General features: G+C 33.0%; 1 protein-coding gene across 2 annotated transcripts in view; it reads left to right on the forward strand.

Annotated features, from left to right (window-relative positions):
* The window catches only part of LOC108903378 (high affinity cGMP-specific 3',5'-cyclic phosphodiesterase 9A), a 350789-nt gene that overhangs the window by 274169 nt on the left and 55970 nt on the right, over positions 1 to 20650 (forward strand). For both annotated transcript variants that reach the window (XM_018705534.1, XM_018705535.1), the window contains exon 4: positions 16855 to 16961. In XM_018705534.1, coding sequence (XP_018561050.1) covers positions 16855 to 16961 — 107 coding nt within the window. The remainder of the gene's footprint in view (positions 1 to 16854; positions 16962 to 20650) is intronic.

Below are 20650 nucleotides of genomic sequence, written 5' to 3' on the forward strand. Positions count from 1 at the left end.
TTAAAAAAAAATAAATATTGTAAATTCTTAAAATTCTATTTTTTCTTGTTCTGCATGCTACAAGTCCTGAAGTAAGGAAAGTGAACCGACTCCTGAGATTAGACTTAAAACAAAATCTAAGTGGCAGCTAGCAAGGATATATAAAAAAAAAAAAAATAATTAGATATACGAGGTAAGAAAGAAAAGAAAGGTGTATTTAAACAATGTACAGTAAAATCTAAATAATAATTACAGAAATAAAACAAAAGCAAAAACGCAACACTCAATACATTAAACACATAAATTAAAATTAAAACTAAATTCATCATTATATTCAAAAACCAAATATATCATAACAATATATATATATACAATTTTTTTACGATTATGTATGTATGACCAAAACAATGTGCCATAAACTCAATGTGTTAAACGAAAACCTGGTTACTTTTCAAACTTTATGATCAAATCCTATACCCCTATAATCATAAAAAAGCCAATGCCAAATAAAAGTACGTATTATGTATATTTAAAAAATATATGCACCATATATACAAATAAATGTATCCTTAATTTATTTCGCAGTATGGGAGACATTAACAAAGAACTTTACATGGAATACGTTTTATATATACATAATATATCTTCAATAGTTTTGTATTCTACGCGACAGATAGGCAAGCGAAATCTAGTAATCTCTACTTTAATATAGAAAAATATGCACATAAATTTGTTTCTAACGTGTCAGTCAAAGAAATTTCCATAATTGTCTCATAGCTTACTGTATGTACATATCATATTAAACATATCTCATTCTAAGCGGTTATTCATTTGAACTGAATGCTACAATCACTTCATAATCTCAAAATTTATACATATAGTTTGTTATTAGTTCATTTTATTTATAAGATATGTAGTTTTGTTGGTATTATTCCTTTATTTTTTTTCTTATAAATATATATATTTAAATATATAGGGTTTGCTGCATCAGCTTCAAACAATTTTCTTGTAATAAATTAATGAAGCAAGTAAACAGTTAGTAAAATTTTTAGAGTTATTAAATATTTAGGCCATGTGTAACCACATAACCGTATATGCATGGTGATTCAGAACTGATGGTTCGTAGCCGTTACAGGAAAATACTGTCAAGTTATTTGACAAATTGTTTCAAACTATATATTGTTTTTTCATGGAGATCGGATTAAGTCATGGCTAATTCGATTTTGTTACGAGATATTTAAAATAAGCGCGTTTTCACATTTCTACTTGTAGCTCTTAAACGAAAGGAGATGTCAACGAAGTTTATTAATAACATTTATCAGAGGAACTCTGTATTTCTCTGTATATATATATTTCATGGCGTCATAAAAGGCATTTCCAAAAGTTCCTGAAATAATATTTTTAGTTCCAAGACAAGCTTAAGTGGTTCTATTTGAAACCTCCAAGGTAAATTTTTATTCGCATCTTTTATTTGCCAATAGCAGCCCTGGAACATCGAGTTTGAGTCACCTTGTACATATTAATTTATTCAATTACACACTGCCCATTGAACCTGATTAATTAAATGATGAAGTAGAATAATTGGGAAAACATCTTAGAAAAATCTTTAAAAAGATTATAATAATATTTTAGATTATGGAAATAATATTGTTACTCAGTCTGTTCATTGCCTTTCCAAACTGTTAAACGGATCCAGCATATAAATGAGACGCTTTAAAGATTTTATGCCGACCAAGCAATTTTCTCTGGAGTATTTTGCAATGAAATTTAATACTTTCAGTTCAGTTTAGATGGTTATAAAATATTTACATGAAATATCCTTTCGAATTAGTTATTATCGGGACGTGATTTTCATGATGTTACAATGAAACTCATGGCTTATAACGTACAGTTCCTTCGGCAGACAGCTTTTAATTTAATGTAAATTTACGAAATTTGTACTTAATAATTTTATCCGTATTTTTTTTTTGTTAAAATATTATATTTTTTAACTCAAAAGCTGTAGAAGTTTTCCTATACTTTTTTGCCATTATTGTTAATAGAATGGCTGAAAAAATAAGGAAATAGAATGATACTTGCATGTCTGTGATCGAAAATATCAGTATGCGGTTCATTTTTAAGATTATATTATTCCCACACATTCACTTTATCTGAGTATTGAGTGTGATACGCCTGCATCCAATATGGATTTTCAGTTGCCCAATACCGACAAGTTTGATGGTTTACACAACTATTTAGGAGAAATGAAGCTAGTCTATTTAGAATTACACAGCCACACAACAAAAAAATGTCGTATGGTTTTAACAAAACTAGTATATCCTATGTCCTATGGTATATACCTTTATAAATCATACATCATACCTCATTTTTTCTAACCTCAAAAAAATCGGCCAGAAATCGAGATTTGCAAGAAATGAATAGAATCATGAAAAATTTGGCATGTAGGGGTTTCAGAGTAATGTCATCCGTGGGGTTTTTAGGGTTCACAAATTTGAATTCAGAATTGCAAAATTCAACATGGCGGATCCAATATGACGGACAAGATTTCGAAAAATCATCAACAGATTAATCCCGAATTGAATCCGGGGGAGTTATAGGGGTTGCTGATCACGAATACGAACTCAGCATTGCAAATTCAACATGGCTGATCCAATATGGCGCACCAGGATCCAATATGGTTGATTTTGCGGATGAATGTACGCATCTTCAGATGGATGGCTTTTTTAAAACAGGAATAGATGGACCTTTGTATGTATGGATCTTTCGTTGTTAACATAACCTGACCAAGTCATTATGATTTTCCGATTAATATAAAATTCTCATCCAGGAATGAAAAACATGACCGAAATGCAGAAATGACACTTTTTCAAATATAATAGGAAACTATGTGTTGAGTTGATCGAAGAAAACCGATTTTTTTAATGCTTATTCTTTTAATACATTGTCTCAAGAATACTTCCATAAAACTTCAATCATTCAAAATTCGAATAATGAGTAACTGAAGGTACCGTTTGTCTAATCATGAGCAAACAGCTATAAGAAAGGCAGGCAACATTAACTCGAAAATTTGCAGGTTTCTGTGGATGCAAAAGGGAACCCACTATAGTCCTGAAATTGATAAGTCGTGTAAGTTAAAAAAATATATATTCTAATGGTGACTTTAAAATAGCATGTCGCAGTCATACAAAAGCAATGTCATTTCGTTAGTTTCATACAGTCGGTTTTAAGAAATAACAGCAGACAACACTGATATAACTTTTGTCCAAGTGCTGTCCGGTGGCTGCGTACAGAAAAGTTTAAGTGTAGTTTCAAAAATGAATGATAAATAACTCGACTATTTATTTTATTTAAAAGAACTAATTTTCAGAATAATATTTTGGAAATACGTACTATTACTATTACATCTAAAAAACTGAGTCTTACTTAATGTTACACACACCCTGTATATTTAAGGACTATAATGTCTCTTACTGTTTGGCAACAAACACGTAAAAGTATTTTTTTTAAATTTCAATAATTTACATCTTGAAAACGAGGTTATGATATACTGTTGTATTCCTCTAAATCTGACTAGATGATGCCGTCGTATAAATAGATGTGCCAAATATTTGTGGATTTATTTAGTCTAACAAAAACAATATTTGACAATGTGAGCAATATTTTTTCAAATATGCATAAACGTTCTACAAGCAAAGTGTACACTTATCAATTATCCGCATGTCAACCGTTCGTTTACCCTATTTTTTTTTCGAATATAGCGAAATTATAAATTGCAATCTGTGGAAATGAAGCCTGCTGATGTGCTGATTGCAGTAGTGGCAGCGTACATCTTGTTAGTGCGTCTTTTGTATAAGTTGAATATGTGGCAAGTGAAAATGTGTTCTCGATTGTATTAACATGCATCATCCACACGATACCGCATTAGTTTACGTTTCAGGACTATTTGTATCGGAACAAAGCTATCGGCAATTTTATTAAATTATTATTAAGGCAAATTTATTATTTTAAAGTAAATATGTATATGCAGTATTAACAGATCGTAATATTTGACATAAAATTTCATTTTACATGGTATCACAATTTCACTTTCGACGCTAAACGCCACGAACGTGAACATTACTGCTTTTCCGAGTTATTAATTTGCATAAGGGTAGAAAGGGCACGTTTTACCCTTTTAGTCGTTTACAAAACCGCGAAACTTCAATCCTCATCCGCTTCCACACAGAACACTATTGTGGTTTGTCTTCTGCTCTACAATACAATCATTTTAAAATCTGAAAATCGATAGAGGAGGTGCATTGACGCACCATGAAACGAAAACCCCGGTTTGCGTAACGAACTGAACGAACTGTAATCCCCGGCTTAGAGACTGTTACGGGGAAAATATCTCTTAACAACTCTTATATTCCCAGGGCCCGCCTTAATTAATTTTCCATTTGACATTTTTGCATTTTACACGTTCATTTGGAATTTTCTTTCTTCGGTTAAAACAATATTAATTGCCTTTTGTCGTTCTACGTTCCGCTTTTATGTTTGCCGTCTGCAAGATGATCAAGGCGTTTCTAAAAATATAAACTTCGAGTTAAATTCAGTAATTAGACTTGCAAATGTCTTTAATGTTTGATTTCTTTTTGGAACAAATAATCATTCTTATATAAGGCGATTTATTACACGGTATGGAAAAGTGACGTGAATGTAATGAAAAAGCTATTACTAATAATACTTCTGGACATTAATTTTCAGTCGATGCTTCATTTCATTGTCATAATGTAGCACTATTGATTATTTGATGTTTACTGCGTTATATCAATGTTTTGCCGTCGTTGGTTTTATCACATAGTATGATTGAAGTAGATGAAATTCAAAACATTGTGTTATTGACCACACTTAATACAATTCTAATTACATTACACTTTTGTCATAGCATTAATGTACTTATTATACGACTGCCTTGCAAAAGGGGGTTTTGCGCACGGAGAATACGCTCTGAAAAAGGTATTTTGCATACGCCGCGCGCCGTGTGCTAAACATTTTTGCACACGGTTATGTCATCTTTGCACACGCGTCTCCAGATTGTGATTTTTGTTTGATGTTGTCACCCAAATTATGCAATGTTTCAAGTTGGCTGAGTTTCATAGCAACCGTCACGGCTCCTTTATTTTGTTGATTACATACTTCAAAAATGGTTGAATTCCCGAAGTTTGGGTGTGAAAATGTGTGATTCTGAAGAGATTTTACAGAAAGCAAGCGACATATGTTCGGAACTGCTGCCCTCAAAATCCAGAAGCAGGTATGAAGCTGAGTTAAGCCGATTTATGGACTGGCGACTAGCGAAAAATGTCCAAACTTTCTCAGAAAACGCAGTAATGGTGTATTTTGAAGAACTATCTAAGAAATACGCGCCGGCCGGTGGACTACAAAGCGTTCGAACGTTGAAGCAAAACACCTGATTTTCGCAGTCGTCTTAACTTTGCAGTTAGTTTCGAAATCAAAGTGCAATCGATCCCAACTTAACAAAGTAGTATGTACAGATGACTTACTGTCATTTTAAATAGGTAGGTATCATACTATTATTTGAAAAGCAATAAGTTACACAATAAGGTATACGTACTACAAACTGAATAATTAATTGAACATAATACTAAAAACTAATACTCAATTATAAAACATAGTGAAAATGTTAACAATATTAAAAATACTAAATTGTAATAACCTAACATTCGAAAAAAATTATTATCATTATACATTTGTTTTTATTAACAAATAAATAATACGTGTGTGAATATTTAAAATGTAAAAAAAATATCATATTTATTCATGTGTCTAGGTAAAAAGTTATGTTTTTGTCGTTCACTTGAAAAAGCTATGTTAGTGACCGAATACTGTAGATCAAGATTTACTCCCGATAAACCTTTGTAGGTCAGCAGTCAGAAGCGGTCCGAAAAAGGGTTTACATAATGATTTGAAAATGTTTTTCTGCAGCGTAAAAATGCATTTTAAAATTTTATTTAATGCTTATTCGTATTCCACTAATTTTTCCCTATATTCCCTTTAAATTAATGACATTATGACTGTATCACCCTGTATAAATAAATAAATCAATCAAAAGACACCTATACCTATACATATTTTAAACATTTGTTGTTATTTTCCCATCGCTTGGCCACTTTCTTTGCACAATAGTAGTAACCCACCTTCTAAATTTTTCAATCAAACTCTATGTAAGACTTGAAATTTTCGAGTATCTGGTATGGCTGTCATTGTTGTCTTCTACGGGATAAGCTATGGCAATTATAAGAAAATTGTTTAAAAGTGTGACGTTATTGCCTTAACTCTTTTGTATTTGTATGTTTTGTATATTTATTCTTTGTATATTGCAATAAGTAAATATTTAAATACAACACAGCTTACCTTAGTATCAAGTAAAAATATAATGCTGATATACTCAATTAATCTATACACTAAATATGGTGGTTGTGAGGGAAATATAATAATCAAAGCAATGCCTTTACTTTCTTTAAGGTTTATATAATCAACTTATTGTAAATCAATCATATTATATAGTATTTACCGAACGGATTCATTCTTAGTCCATTTAACGAGGTCTCAAAACTTGAAAGTTTATAAGATCTCTTGAAAGATATTTTCTCCCCCGTCTTCGAGGACGAGAAAAACGATAGCGATGGTTAGTAGACCGAAACCCTTGCGTACTACCCCTATCGGGGAAAATCGTCCCAATTTCCGAGTTCTCGGTTTTGCGCATACAAGGGCTCGTCAGATCGGAATTTTTTTGAGGGTAATAATAAATTATATTAATTGACACTAGCTTAACCCAGATAGACTTTCTGGGTTTGAATCTACTCTACAAAAAAATTCAAAAAGGACTCGGCATGGGTTTTCGAGGGCGGGGATCACGATGGTGGTCAAAAGATCCTATAAACCTTGTTAAAGGGGCTACTTGTGCATTTGTATATACAGGGTGGTCCTTAAGTAACTGTACCTACATAGAAGTATGGTAAGTTTGGGACTTTAAAATTTTACGATTTGAGCCAACTTGCCTTAATAAAATATTGATAATAAGAAAGATACAGCGTGTTAAAAGTGAAATTTCAAAATTGATTTTTCGCAATAACTTGAACGTTTTTGGACATTTATACAAAAAAAAAATTACTGGGGGTTTTTTGGTATGAGAAATCATAATTTGGTATCTAATTCAATGTATCTTTTAGAGGGCGCCACATAAGCCACATGTGTGGCATAAATGTACACTAAACTTTTTTGCCCATCAAGGTAGCACTGTTTTGGAAAAAAATATTAAAGGCACGGCATTGTAAGAACAAAAATGTATACTTGTTAACAACCTCTAAACTTAACGGTTTTCGAGATAATCGAATTTTAAAAATCGGCTGCATAATTTTTTAATTCATTACGAGAAATAATAACGTAATAGACGGAAGTCACGAATGATTTTAACAGCTAAACATTTTTGTTTTCATAATCTATGACGTTTGAAAAAGTTTTAATTGAATATTTCAGATAATTAAGGAATAGCAGAAAATGGCGAGACAATAATTTTTCTAATGCAGAAATGAGAGATATGGTTACTATTTACTGCCAACAATATTTCAACGGACGTGCTGCGAAATGGGAATATTTCAGAAGATATTCAAACAGGCTGCAATCTAATCACCAAACATTTGAAAATCTATTTAGGAATTTAGGCGAAAGTGATTCATTTCGTCCTAAACGTGATAATTTAGGCCGACCGAGAATCATTACGCCTGATCAAGAAGATGAAATTGTTTCACGTTGCAGATGATCTTCAAGTTAGTACACTAATGTTATCGTCAGCTTTAGGAATCAGTAAAACTTCAGTTTTAAAAAATGACTAAACCTCGATAAATATCACCCCTACTATTTTATGCCTGTGCAAAATTTATTGCCAGCAGATCTACCATTAAGATACCAATTTGCAAGTGATATCCGAAATAGGCAAAATCTTGACCCCGCCTACAGAATGGTGGACATCGAACACTTACTTTGACATAATTAAACTTGTAATGTTAGTTAGCTTAGTTTTTTCTTTTCTTATTATATCTAAAATTCATTTCTAATTATGATTATTAAATTTATAATTTAACTGCTTTTATTTAATTTTTAAAATTTTTTAAAATTTTTAAATTTTTTATGTCAACTCCTACTATTATGTTAATATTCATCCTGTTGATGTAAAAACATGATAAGCGTATGCGACTTCTACGTTAATGTTTCTCGAAATGAATTAAAGAAGAATTATGCAGCCGATTTTTTAAATTTGATTATCTCGAAAACCGTTAAGTTTAGAGTTTATTAACATGTATACATTTTTGTTCTTACAATGACGTGCCTTTAATATTTTTTTCCCAAAAGAGTGCTACCTTGATGGGCAAAAAAGTTTAGTGCACATTTATTCCACACTTGTGGCTTATGTGGCGCCCTCTAAAAGATACTTTAAATTAGATACTAAATTATGATTTCTCATACCAAAAAACCTCCAGTTAAATTTTTTTTTATAAATGTCCAAAAATGTTCAAGTTATTGCGAAAAATAAATTTTGAAATTTTACTTTTAACACCCTGTATCTTTCTTATTATCAATATTTTATTAAGGCAAGTTGGCTTAAATCGTAATGTTTTAAAGTCACAAATCTATCATACTTCTATGTACAATTACTTAAGGACCACCCTGTATAAGGCATTCGCTTAAATAAATTCAAGTTTGATAAAACTAACTTTGTTATCAACGACCCGTAGTATTAACACCTCATGATCATCGATCATTCTTTTTTCATTGCGTCGATGCAAAGGACCCTGCACAATCCTTATGAAAAGTGGTTTTTGGCAAATTTTTTGAAACTTTGCTAAGTGATAGTTCTGATCGCGTGTGTCAAAAGTCTGAAAGTCTTTTATTTTGGAAAGTTGGTTATTTCCCTTACGCTGCATAGTAAGAATACAGCAATGATTCTTTTTTTGTAAAATTACATTACAATCATAGTAAATTGATCTTGCCCGGAAATAGCCAATTCGGACCGAAAGTAAAAAATGATCATTTGCTGTATTGTTACTACACAGCGAAAGAGAAAAACTTTAACTTTTAGGGGCCGTAGGTCCAAAACGAGGTCCAAAACAAACTATTTTCAGACTTTGTGCCCCTTGAGACTTTTGATCCATGCGATCAGAACTATCAAACAACATAGTTTCAAAAAAATTTCCCGAAAGCCACCTTCCATAAGGATTGTGCGGGGTCCTTTCATTGTATTAATATTTTTTACACCAGTAACATTTTTTGTACAGTTGGCGCCACCCAAATTTGAACGGATTTTGGTTGTTATGGAAATTTAATTTGGATTTTATCGTAGTAAATCAAACTTTTCTTAGTGGCGTAACGCAGAGAGGGTATTCTGATGAATAAATTCGACCAAGGCACTGTCTTCCGCGTCACTGGAAACCTTCCCGACACCTTACCTGATATATATTTGTAATCTTTGTTCTTCTAATATAAAATATACAACTCTTACTGACATTTAAATCAGCATCCACTTCACTCAAAGACCAATTATCTTCTGATTTACCTACAGCCCTTGCTCTTTGCACCTCAGTTAAATGCTCCTGCATATTTCACGTTACTTGTTTACATTTCATTATGTTTGCTCTAAGTGACATATATATTTAACAACTATTGAATTTTACGACGACCATGATTTGAAGTCTAATTACACGGTACAATATTGCCGTTCATATTAGGGTGGCGTCGACTGTACATATAATTGCATTAACAAATAAATTGACTTTTCGCTACTAAGCGATTTCATTATGCCTTAATACATTGTTTTAATTAAAAAAAGCAAATTAATGATATTGCGAGTAGTAGTGGTCATTAGTGTCAGGTCATTTCTGTGTAAAGCCAGGGTGCACTATAAAGATATGTTAGTCTTAGATTATGTGCGAATTTTTATGACAGTCCCAACTCATTATATTTTTAATTCCATTAGGGTGTCATATTGGTGTAGGTCATGAAGCGATGCATAAGGTGTGTGTCCTTGAAACTTTAATTTGTTATTTTAGTTCAATGCTGTATATCAGCCATTACATACGTATTGACTTAGAGAAAAATACTGTAAAAATTAGCTTCAGATACTTATTGTAGGAATGGTGAGTTTAATTCCGCGCTTTGATAAACCGTCCACATTGTTATTGTTCCATTTTTTCCTTGCCTCGTATGCTTCCCGTTCATACTCAGATATGCACCTGGCTTAAAACTAACACACTAATATCGAACATAATAATCATGCCATATGATGCTGTACAGAGAATAATGCAGGAATGTGTACGCGCAAATTTCTTTATAAATTCGTGAGTACCGTACCATCATAATGATTTTTAAAAAATAATACAAACGGCACATTCATAAGTTTCTCATGTCTTTTTTACGCTTGTAAAGAATTCTCAAAGGAGACATCTATTTGTATAAATCACCCTGTATATTTAATATTTTGTTTGAAAAATATTTGTATGTACTATTATTTTCACTGTGAAACTAATGATTGTCGGATATTGAGACATTAGAAAAAGTTGGGATATAACTAACGTATTGAATCAAAGAGCTAAAAGCCTTAAAAGCAAAATCCACTTCGATTTGATATTTTTATGTCGTTAACTTCCTACATTGACAAGTACAATTCAGCATCGGCAGATGTCAGTTAATTGCTATCACTTAAAGAATTTCATTTCTAAGTATTGCTGAAGAAACATAATTATTTTTTCTGTTCCAACACTAATTTTTATACTTGTTTGTTAGAATCGTCAAAATAATAAAAGTATTTCTTAGCTTTGCTCATACAGCAAATGCTTTGTGCTTCATAATAAGTACTAAATATGCATTTTCATTTAAATTTCAGTAGGAGAGAAAATTTAATAGTTTAAAAATGGCTTTTAAATTGATATTGTGTTTAGGTTAAAGGTTAGAATGAGCTTGTTGATATGATTTTAATCTCAGGCAAATGCAATGCAAATTATTGCAGGGTTGTAAACTTATATCGTAGGAAATATTCGAGTAGAATGCATCTAAGTAGATCTGGAATATTTAAAATAGTAAAAAGAATTAGATGTGGATAACTAACTCGTAAGCGAGTAAGATGCAAATTAGGTAATTCTCGATCTTTGATTGTTCTTTCCAAAATGATAATGATCCAAAATTCCTATATTAGCCTTCGTGAAATTGAACAATATTTATAGATTCCAAGATCTGCAGCGCCAGCGCAAGGATTTTTAAAAACTACTCATTACGATTCATATCAACAATATATTGAATCAACAGCTTTATGAAGATGACAGAAGACACCGAGTAGTTTTTCATTATGTACTCTTTAACGATGGGGCGACATTTCACAATACTGGAATGGTAAACCAACATAACAGTCATTATTGGTCTTCTGAAAATCCACATTGATACCAACAAAGCTCATATATACCTATGAACTTTGATATCAGCAAGGTGGAGTTTAAATGGCTGGTGTGGTATTTTCAATGGACATTTGATTGGATTAGGTTTTTTGACGGACCATTCAACGGCTTTATTTGGATTTCGTATAAAAGCATTTGAATAATCTTTTGGATAAGATTGATATAAGAAGCAGATTAATAATGTGGTTCGAAACTGCTTGAATGAAGTATTTCCACATCGTTGAATTAGCAGATGTGGTCCCAGATCTTACCCCAATTGACTTCCTTCTTTGGGGATATCTTAAAAGTGTGGTCTATTGTGACCCACCTACTAACACAAGAGGATATGAGACAGTGTATTAGAAACGCTTGTACTAACATCCCACAGTAAAACTTGTTTTAAACCATCTAGTACTTACGTCAAAACCTTCAAACTTGCATTGAAGAAGATAGTGCGACATTCAGACACAGCATATTTAAATAAATATATAAAATGAGCTGCACATGAAAAGTTAGGAAAATCCGTTAAATAGAATTTTTAAATAATACCTACGGGATCAGAAAGTACCGATAGGTCTATCTGAAGTTACGTGAGAGCGATAAAGTAAGACATGCGATAGAGAAGGATGGCTATAATGAAGGCGTCTAATAGTCACCAACTTTCTGACCCTGTATATATTACTGTTTAAAAAGTCAAAATTACTAGGATTTCTGAGTATTTTTTAAGAAATATGGATTACCATTTAAAATGTTAAAATTACTAGGTCTTCTAGGAAAAAAAATAATATAACAACATTTCTTTCTGCTGATGAATGCTACGTCTTTTATTTAAAACATTGTTTTTGCGGCAAATAGTTTTTAAGATATTAAGCTGTTTTCTTTAAAATGGGATACCTGGTGCTATAGCAAATTACCATTATTTAAATTAATCTATCTGTTTCTAAACATTCATTAAACCACCCCGTATTATACAATAATAGTATATTATTCAACGAGCGTATAATGATGGGTATTATTCACGAGGTGAAGTTTACGGCCACGAGCCGCAGGCGAGTGTCCTAAATCACCGAGTGGATAATAGCCATTATACGGGAGTAGAATACTATACTTTATCTACGACTACTAAATATTTTTGTTGAAGTTTTTTTTGTTTTTAGTTCGTTTTTTAACACAATTTAACACAAAATATCAAAACACTGAGAAATCTATGCACACAAACAATAATGTTGACAGGTTTGAGTCAAATTTGTTTTGTTTTAAAAGCTACTTAGATTTATGAAATGTTTCGACAAACATGGTATGTTAAGCAACAGATATACGACACGCACAAACGAAGTCGCTGATGGCTCAGTGTAGATGCTCCTTCCCTTCCAACCGCTGGTCCCGGGTTCGAATCTGGTCTAGGAAAATTCACTTTTTTAATTTTTTTTTATATATGTACAGCACTGAATTGAAAATATTTAGTGGTTTACACGATAAAATTTAAAAAAACCGACTGTTTGTAGCAGAACAATATAATATTATAGCTAAATCAAGCAAGCATCTGACAGAAGTGATTAATGACTCATTAATCACTGCCGTGATTAATGGGTATTAATAAGGTCGAGCAAACAGACGTATAATGGGTACATTATACAATAGTCGTGGATAAAAATACTATTAAACTAATTTAACCAAATAAAGTAGTTAAAGTACGATGATGGTCCAATAATTACACCGGCACACAAAAAAAAATCTAGTGCAAAGACGTAGACTCCGGTAGTGCTACTCATTTTGATGTTAGTAATCAATAAAAAACACTCTTTGTCAAAATTTGGCTTCTAATATTTAGAGAGCTGGCCATTTTAATTAATAGAATATCAGGCACCCATGAGCTGAAAAATATACCGAAGTCTGAATTTACACGACCCCCCAGTATATTGTAAAATCTATATTTAGGGTGAAAAGGACCCAAAAGTCGCACAATTTAGACAAAGAAGGGGTCTTCGCTTTGCTCGAACTAACGAGATTATGGTTAATCTTTGTTTCTAGAGTATTTTACTCTTTTGTTTTTAAATGATCTGCGAGAAGGATCTTTTTTTCTTTTTCTTCGTCTTTAGTTTTCGTTACGTCCCGTTTCAGATTCCAGCAATAGTCAGCTAACATATTTACGTTCCATCTTCCTTGATATCGCTTTTCCATTTCTGTTTCCGTTTCGCCCCGTTCTTCACCCTAAATATACAGGGTGTCCCGGAAATGGTGGACAATCACTCGGATATGGATAGATAATGAGAAAATAATGTAAGTTCATATAAAATTTTTTCCTCCGGGCTCACCCTGTGGAGTTATTAGCTCTTGAAGTTGAGAATTAAAAATGGTTTTTTGCTGTAACTTATGTATTTTTCAATAAATTTTGAAAATTTTTTGGCTGGATCTATAATTTTTGAAGCTGCTTTGGATGATAATATGAAATCCTCGATAATAATTATGGGGGCCCGGGGGCAAAGCCTCCCCCACCAAAATTTCTAGAAAAAACAATTTTTGTTCCACTATACTCCAAATTTACCATCTTTTTATAAAAATTTATGGTATTTTACGTAAAAAAGGTATACTTGTTGAATATCCATAAAATAGATATTTTTTGAGATAAACCCGTTTAAAGAGGAAGGTACCATTTAATTTGAGACATTTTATTTAACAGAAACACAGATTTAATCGTGGTTGGCTTTGACATGTCAGAGTATGCCAAAGGCAATTAAATTGTCAAACTTGTCAAATACGTAGTTTTAAATCTAAGACTCATCTCATAACTCATAATTTGTTATAAAATATGGAGTATTCCAATGAAGAATATGCTGATATGCATTTAATGTACGGGCGGGCTCTTTGTAATGCTTCGGCAGCAAGAAGATTTTATCAGCATTCTTATCCTAATAGAAGGATTCCGGATCGCAAAACTTTCGAACGTATTGATCAAAGATTAAGAGAAACTGGTAAAATACGATTACTATTATTAAACAAAATGGATATTAAATAAATTTTAATGTCTTTAGGTCAGTTTGCTCCTGTTACTGCAAACAGGGGTGCCCCGCGAACAGCACGTACAGTTGAAGTAGAGGAAAATATACTGGACGAAGTTGCTGCTCATCCAACAGTTAGCATTAGGTCATTATCTTCTTTTACCAATGTTCCAAAGACCACTGTTGCAAGAATCCTTAGAGAACAGCTTCTTCACCCTTACCATATCCAAAAAGTGCATGCTCTTAATCCTGATGATTTTCGTGCAAGAGTACAGTTTTCTCAATGGTTTCTTCAGAGACATGAGCAAAATCCTATGTTTACGAGATTAATTCTGTATACTGACGAAGCAAGTTTTGGGAGGAATGGAGTTATTAACTCCCATAATTTACATTATTGGTCTGATGAGAACCCACACGCTATTATTGAAACTAGGCACCAAAGACAATTTTATGTTAATGTTTGGAGTGGAATTATTGGTCCTTACTTATTGGGTCCATTTGTGTTACCCCCTAGACTGAATGGTCAACGTTACCTAGATTTCCTTGTGCATCAATTACCACAACTGTTAGAAGATGTTGATCTTGAAACCAGAAATGCACTGATATTCATGCACGATGGGGCGCCGCCTCACTTTAGTGCTGCAGTAAGGGACCATTTAAACGAGGTATATCCTAATCGCTGGATAGGTCGCGGTGGACCTATTCATTGGCCTGCCCGAACTCCAGATATGAACCCACTTGACTTTTTCTTTTGGGGGCACTTGAAAAATCTTGTTTATTCCACACCTGTAACCACTAGAGAAGAATTAGAAGAAAGGATTTTTTATTGTGCAAATGAAATACGACAAAATCCTAAAATGTTATGGAGAGTGCAACAGTCTTCTGTGAAACGAGCTCGTATTTGTATAAAAGAAGGTGGAAGGTGGATTGAGAATTTATTATGAATTATATTAGTTACAAAATTCTGATTGTCATGCACTTTTCGTTTAGTTAGTTTAGTTAAGTCCAAATTCTCATAATTTGAAACACTGCTATTGCAAATTATTTGTCCTGTATTCTGATATGTAAAAGCCAACTACGATTAAATCTGTGTTTCTGTTAAATAAAATGTCTCAAATTAAATGGTACCTTCCTCATTAAACGGGTTTATCTCAAAAAATATATATTTTATGGATATTCAACAAGTATACCTTTTTTACGTAAAATACCATAAATTTTTATAAAATGATTGAAAATTTGGGGTATAGTGGAACAAAAATTTTTTTTTCTAGAATTTTTGGTGGGGTGTGCTTTGCCCCCGGGCCCCCACAATTATTATCGAGGATTTCATATTATCATCCAAAGCAGCTTCAAAAATTATAGATCCATCCTAAAAATTTTCAAAATTTATTGAAAAATACAAAAGTTACAGCAAAAAAAACATTTTTAATTCTCAACTTCAAGAGCTAATAACTCTACAGGGTGAGCCCGGAGGAAAAAATTTTATATGAACTTGTGACATTATTTTCTCATTATTTATCCATATCCGAGAGATTGCCCACCATTTCCGGGACACCCTGTAGATAGTCAAAATACCTCGTAAATAATATATCAGATGTTATGTAGAACAAAATCAATTTGGGATTATGGTAGAATAATTTTAGAATACATTTTTACCCTAAATATAGATTTTGCAAGATAGTGGACGGTCGTGCATAAATTCTGACTACAGTGTCACTTTCAGCTTATCAAAACACGGAAATGATGTCAGATCTTTGAGTATGGCCTTTTTGTGTGCCTGATATTATTACTTAAAATCACCAACCCTAAATATTAGGAGCCAAACTTTGACTAAGAGTGTGTTTTATCGATTATTTGCATCAAAATCAGAAGCACTGGAGTTTTTTTTATGTGCCGATGTTATTCGTTTTATTAGACAGCATTATGACAATTAAATAAATTAAAGATACAGTTATTAATACAATAATACTATATTGCAAAAAAAGCACAGAAATATTGGAAACATATTAGCAGAATTAGTCTAAACTCTCAACAGCAAATACTACATTTACACTGAACAGTAAGCGTTATAAGCATTTTATTGCCCATACCTGTACTGTAGGTACATTATGATCTCTGAGACTATCGTTAAGGTTAAAATGAACTTGACAGAATATAATTCTCCCCCAGCGTAATAGTCTTAAATAATGTGTGCTAAGTAAAGTATAATACACCCCGAAGGGCTGCCCTTTTTTATTAAGGCAATGTACCTTAGGTAATTTATTACACGAATTGAATTATGTCGCACTTCCTCACCCTGATCTCCCCCATAAAACTTTTAATCTCCGCAAATATTTCCACACCGCATGAAAGAGGGCTGGGATACAAGTACTAAATTACGGCTAATTTGTTTACAGACCTGTTTAGATCGGCCGCAGAGGCAGGACCTCGGGACATTCTGAAGCTCTACAACACCGAAGGCCAACTTCTGAACATTAGCGCCGACCTTCCCCCCAACAACCAGGTAAGTAACTGCGCAAAAATATGTTTAACTTGCTTTCCCGTTTCGCGGTGCCGCAAGATTTGGGGTACATCTTTAACTACAATCTGTTGTGATCAAGCAGAGTACTTTGGAACTAGATTATTTGAAGGGTGGGGACTTAAGTTTAGGCATTTTTGCTGAGTATTAGGCCGACATTATAACAAGATAAAAAGTTTAATAGTTGCAACCTTATTAAAGTATACTGATAAAGTTGTAAGTAGCTTTATTTTGGATGTAGATTATTTTTGTATTGATGGTAAACCTTCAATCGTAGCAGTCTAAAAAAATAATTAAAATTCACTTTCTTCTACTATTTGCTAACTATATTCGCAAAACACTTTTACTAATGTGTATTTAAAGCCTTTGGCAAGATTCGTGGTTATTTTGGCATAACTTAAGACGCATATAGACTTGTCAGCTGAACGGCTCATGAGCCACTCGTAAAGGCGCTCGCGCTCCGCTCGCGGAAAAAATGAATGCTTATGCACTCAAAATTGTTGTCGTACTCATATTAAGTAAGTGAAAATTTCAATCACTCCAGAATGGACAGAAATACATCACTGAGTACGATATGGGTTCACTCATTTTTTATTCAGCAGAGAATTGGAATTTAAAATATTTCTCATACAATGTCCCTACTATTACGTCCTGAGGTGGAAACACTTTTTTATTTGTAAATAGATTACAAAATTCCTTGTCCTCAAACTTTAAAATATTTTATTACTGTCTTGATTTTACATCCTGTCAATTTTTTGAATAATTTAAAAATGATACCATCTAAATTTATTGAAATATCGATTATTTACAGATATTGTTAGGTAATCTAACAAATTCGTAATTGTGAGGTTTCAATTGTTTCACAAAAACAATAATTATTATCATTATTATGCATTATACTGCATAACAGTAAGATGTCTTCGACTTACTCATGATTCCCGTAAATAATCCAGAAAATAATAATTAGCAACTGATAACCACTGAAATCAAGTCGGGACATCTGAGAGGTCATAATATTGTTCATTTCTTGTTTTGTTATTGCATTGTGAATGTACCATATGGGTTCATAAATCTAAAATCCTACTTGGTATTAAAACCTTAGAATTCCAAAAATCCAAACATCCTCTAAGAAATGAAAGAAATAAAATAAATAAGAAAATAGGGTAGCCCATCGAGAACGTACCACAAGGCATTACAGGGTAGTAAAGAACTTTTCTGCAAAATCCAAAAACAGGTCAAATTTGTTTCTGAGGAGGACAACTTTTGGCTCAAAAAGCATACCAAAATCTTCAACCCCCTAAGTGGGGGTGCTATCCCCTAAATTTTTTCAAATGGGAATGGGGGTCAAGTGGGGGGTCATTAGAAAGGGCTTTTAATTCTCTATACATCGATTCTTACTTTTTGAAAATCGATTCATTATTTTAGAAAATATGCAGCTTTGAAAATACGAACAATATTTTTGACGAGAAATGCGAAAATCGATTTAATTTTACTTCAAAACTTACGGTATTAGTCAAGTAAATGCTGAAAATGTTGTCCGCCAACTTGCATACAATGATACAGGTTGTCTTCAAACCGTTGTCGAACATTCTGGAGCACTTGCGGTGTTACTTCGCGACATACATTAATGATTCGTCCTCGCAGATCTTCCAAGGTATCAGGTGGAGTGCTGTAAACTTTGCTTTTAATGTGCCCCCAGAGAAAGAAATCTAAAGGATTTAAGTCGGGTGACCGAGGGGGCCACTCAATTGCACCTCTTCGTCCTATCCAGCGTCCTGGAAACGTCTCATTTAGGTAATTGCGCACATTGAGCGAGTAATGTGGAGGAGCTCCGTCTTGCTGGAAAATCAGTTCGTGTTCATTGTAAGCAGGGTCGTCCTCTATGATATTTGTTAGAGCTGGGTCGATGACATTTTGTAGTAAATCCAAGTACATATCGCCTGTCAAATTTCCAGGAAGGAAAAAAGGACCTACAATGGAATTTCCAAAAATACCTGCCCATACATTCAACTTCTGGGGGTGTTGGGAGTGTGTCTCATGGAAAATCCTTGGATTGGTATCAGCCCAGTAACGACAATTATGGCGATTCACTAAACCATTCAAGAAGAACGTACACTCGTCCGAAAAACACACATTAAAGAGGAAATTATCGTTTATCGCTCGTTCAGTCATTATTTCGCAAAATTGCAAACGACGATCAAAATCGTCTTCATTTAGCTCTTGCACTAGCCGAATCTTATAAGGATGGAATTTGTATTTTTTTAATATTCGTTGGACACTTGTACGACTCACTCCTGTCGCAGTAGCCAATTGCATTGTACTCAGCGTACTATCCATTGCCACTTGCCCCAATACCGCTATTTCCGTAGGTTCATTTAGTACCGGATTTTCAACCTGCCTCTTTTTGTTATGAACGGAGCCAGTTTCGCGAAATTTGGCCACCAATTCGCGAACAATTTTTCCAGACGCATGTTTCTCAGGATGCCGTTGGTTGAACAGTTCGGCGACCCGATTTCCGCATTCATTGTTTTTGAAAAAAAGCTCAATAATTTCTACTCTTTCTGGAATTGAGTACACCATAATTAATCAATTTAAAAGACTCGGCAGTATTGGTACTCTTCAACTACAAGTCACAAGACAGTTATCTAGCAACTTCTTGTGGCCTATCTAAATACGAAACAAAAAGCGGACAATTTTTTGCTCACCAAAATCAGGCTAAAGAATTCGCAAATCAGAAAAAAAAACAGCGAATTCTTTTGAAGGAATTTACCAAGCTAATACCGTAAGTTTTGAAGTAAAATTAAATCGATTTTCGCATTTCTCGTCAAAAATATTGTTCGTATTTTCAAAGCTGCATATTTTCTAAAATAATGGATCGATTTTCAAAAAGTAAGAATCGATGTATAGAGAATTAAAAGCCCTTTCTAATGACCCCCCACTTGACCCCCATTCCCATTTAAAAAAATTTGGGGGATGGCACCCCCACTTAGGGGGTTGAAGATTTTGCTATGCTTTTTGCGCCAATAGTTGTCCCCCTCAGAAGCACACTTTACCTGTTTTTGGATTTTGGCGAAAAGTTCATTACTACCCTGTAATGCCTTGCGGTACGTTTTCGATGGGCTACCCTGTATAATTTCCAATGTTATAACACCAAGCCGCATTTAATGATTTAAAATAACTTTGAATACAATACAGCCACAATCCATTAACAACAAAATATTTCAGTAAAATTTTATGATCTCCTAAAAGTCTTGATATGGATTACATGGATTTTTATTATCATTTGTTAAGTTGATATCATTAATAGAATCATAAATGTGTAGAGTTTTCTATGTAATATGAAATAGGATATTTCTTTTACAAAACAATTAAAATTTCATATTTACAATCTTATGGTAATGCTAATAATATCTCAGTGACACTTTCCGATATTTCAAAAAATTAAGGTGCTTTTTTTGAGTTACTTCTATAATATTCGATTATGCTATCAACAAAATCATAACATTTTCAAGAAATTGAGGATGAACAATAATTGTTACCAGCTGTTATAGAAATCTATCAGTCGGTGGTGGAGGTACTATTAGACACTGTCACTAAGAACTAAGAATACCTATTTCAGAAACTGCCTTCCAGTGAACTCGAAAGCCAGACAAATTTCAAAATATTATTATGTT

Source organism: Anoplophora glabripennis, unplaced genomic scaffold (assembly GCF_000390285.2).
Source record: "Anoplophora glabripennis isolate ALB-LARVAE unplaced genomic scaffold, Agla_2.0 scaffold75, whole genome shotgun sequence".
Taxonomy (NCBI): domain Eukaryota; kingdom Metazoa; phylum Arthropoda; class Insecta; order Coleoptera; family Cerambycidae; genus Anoplophora; species Anoplophora glabripennis.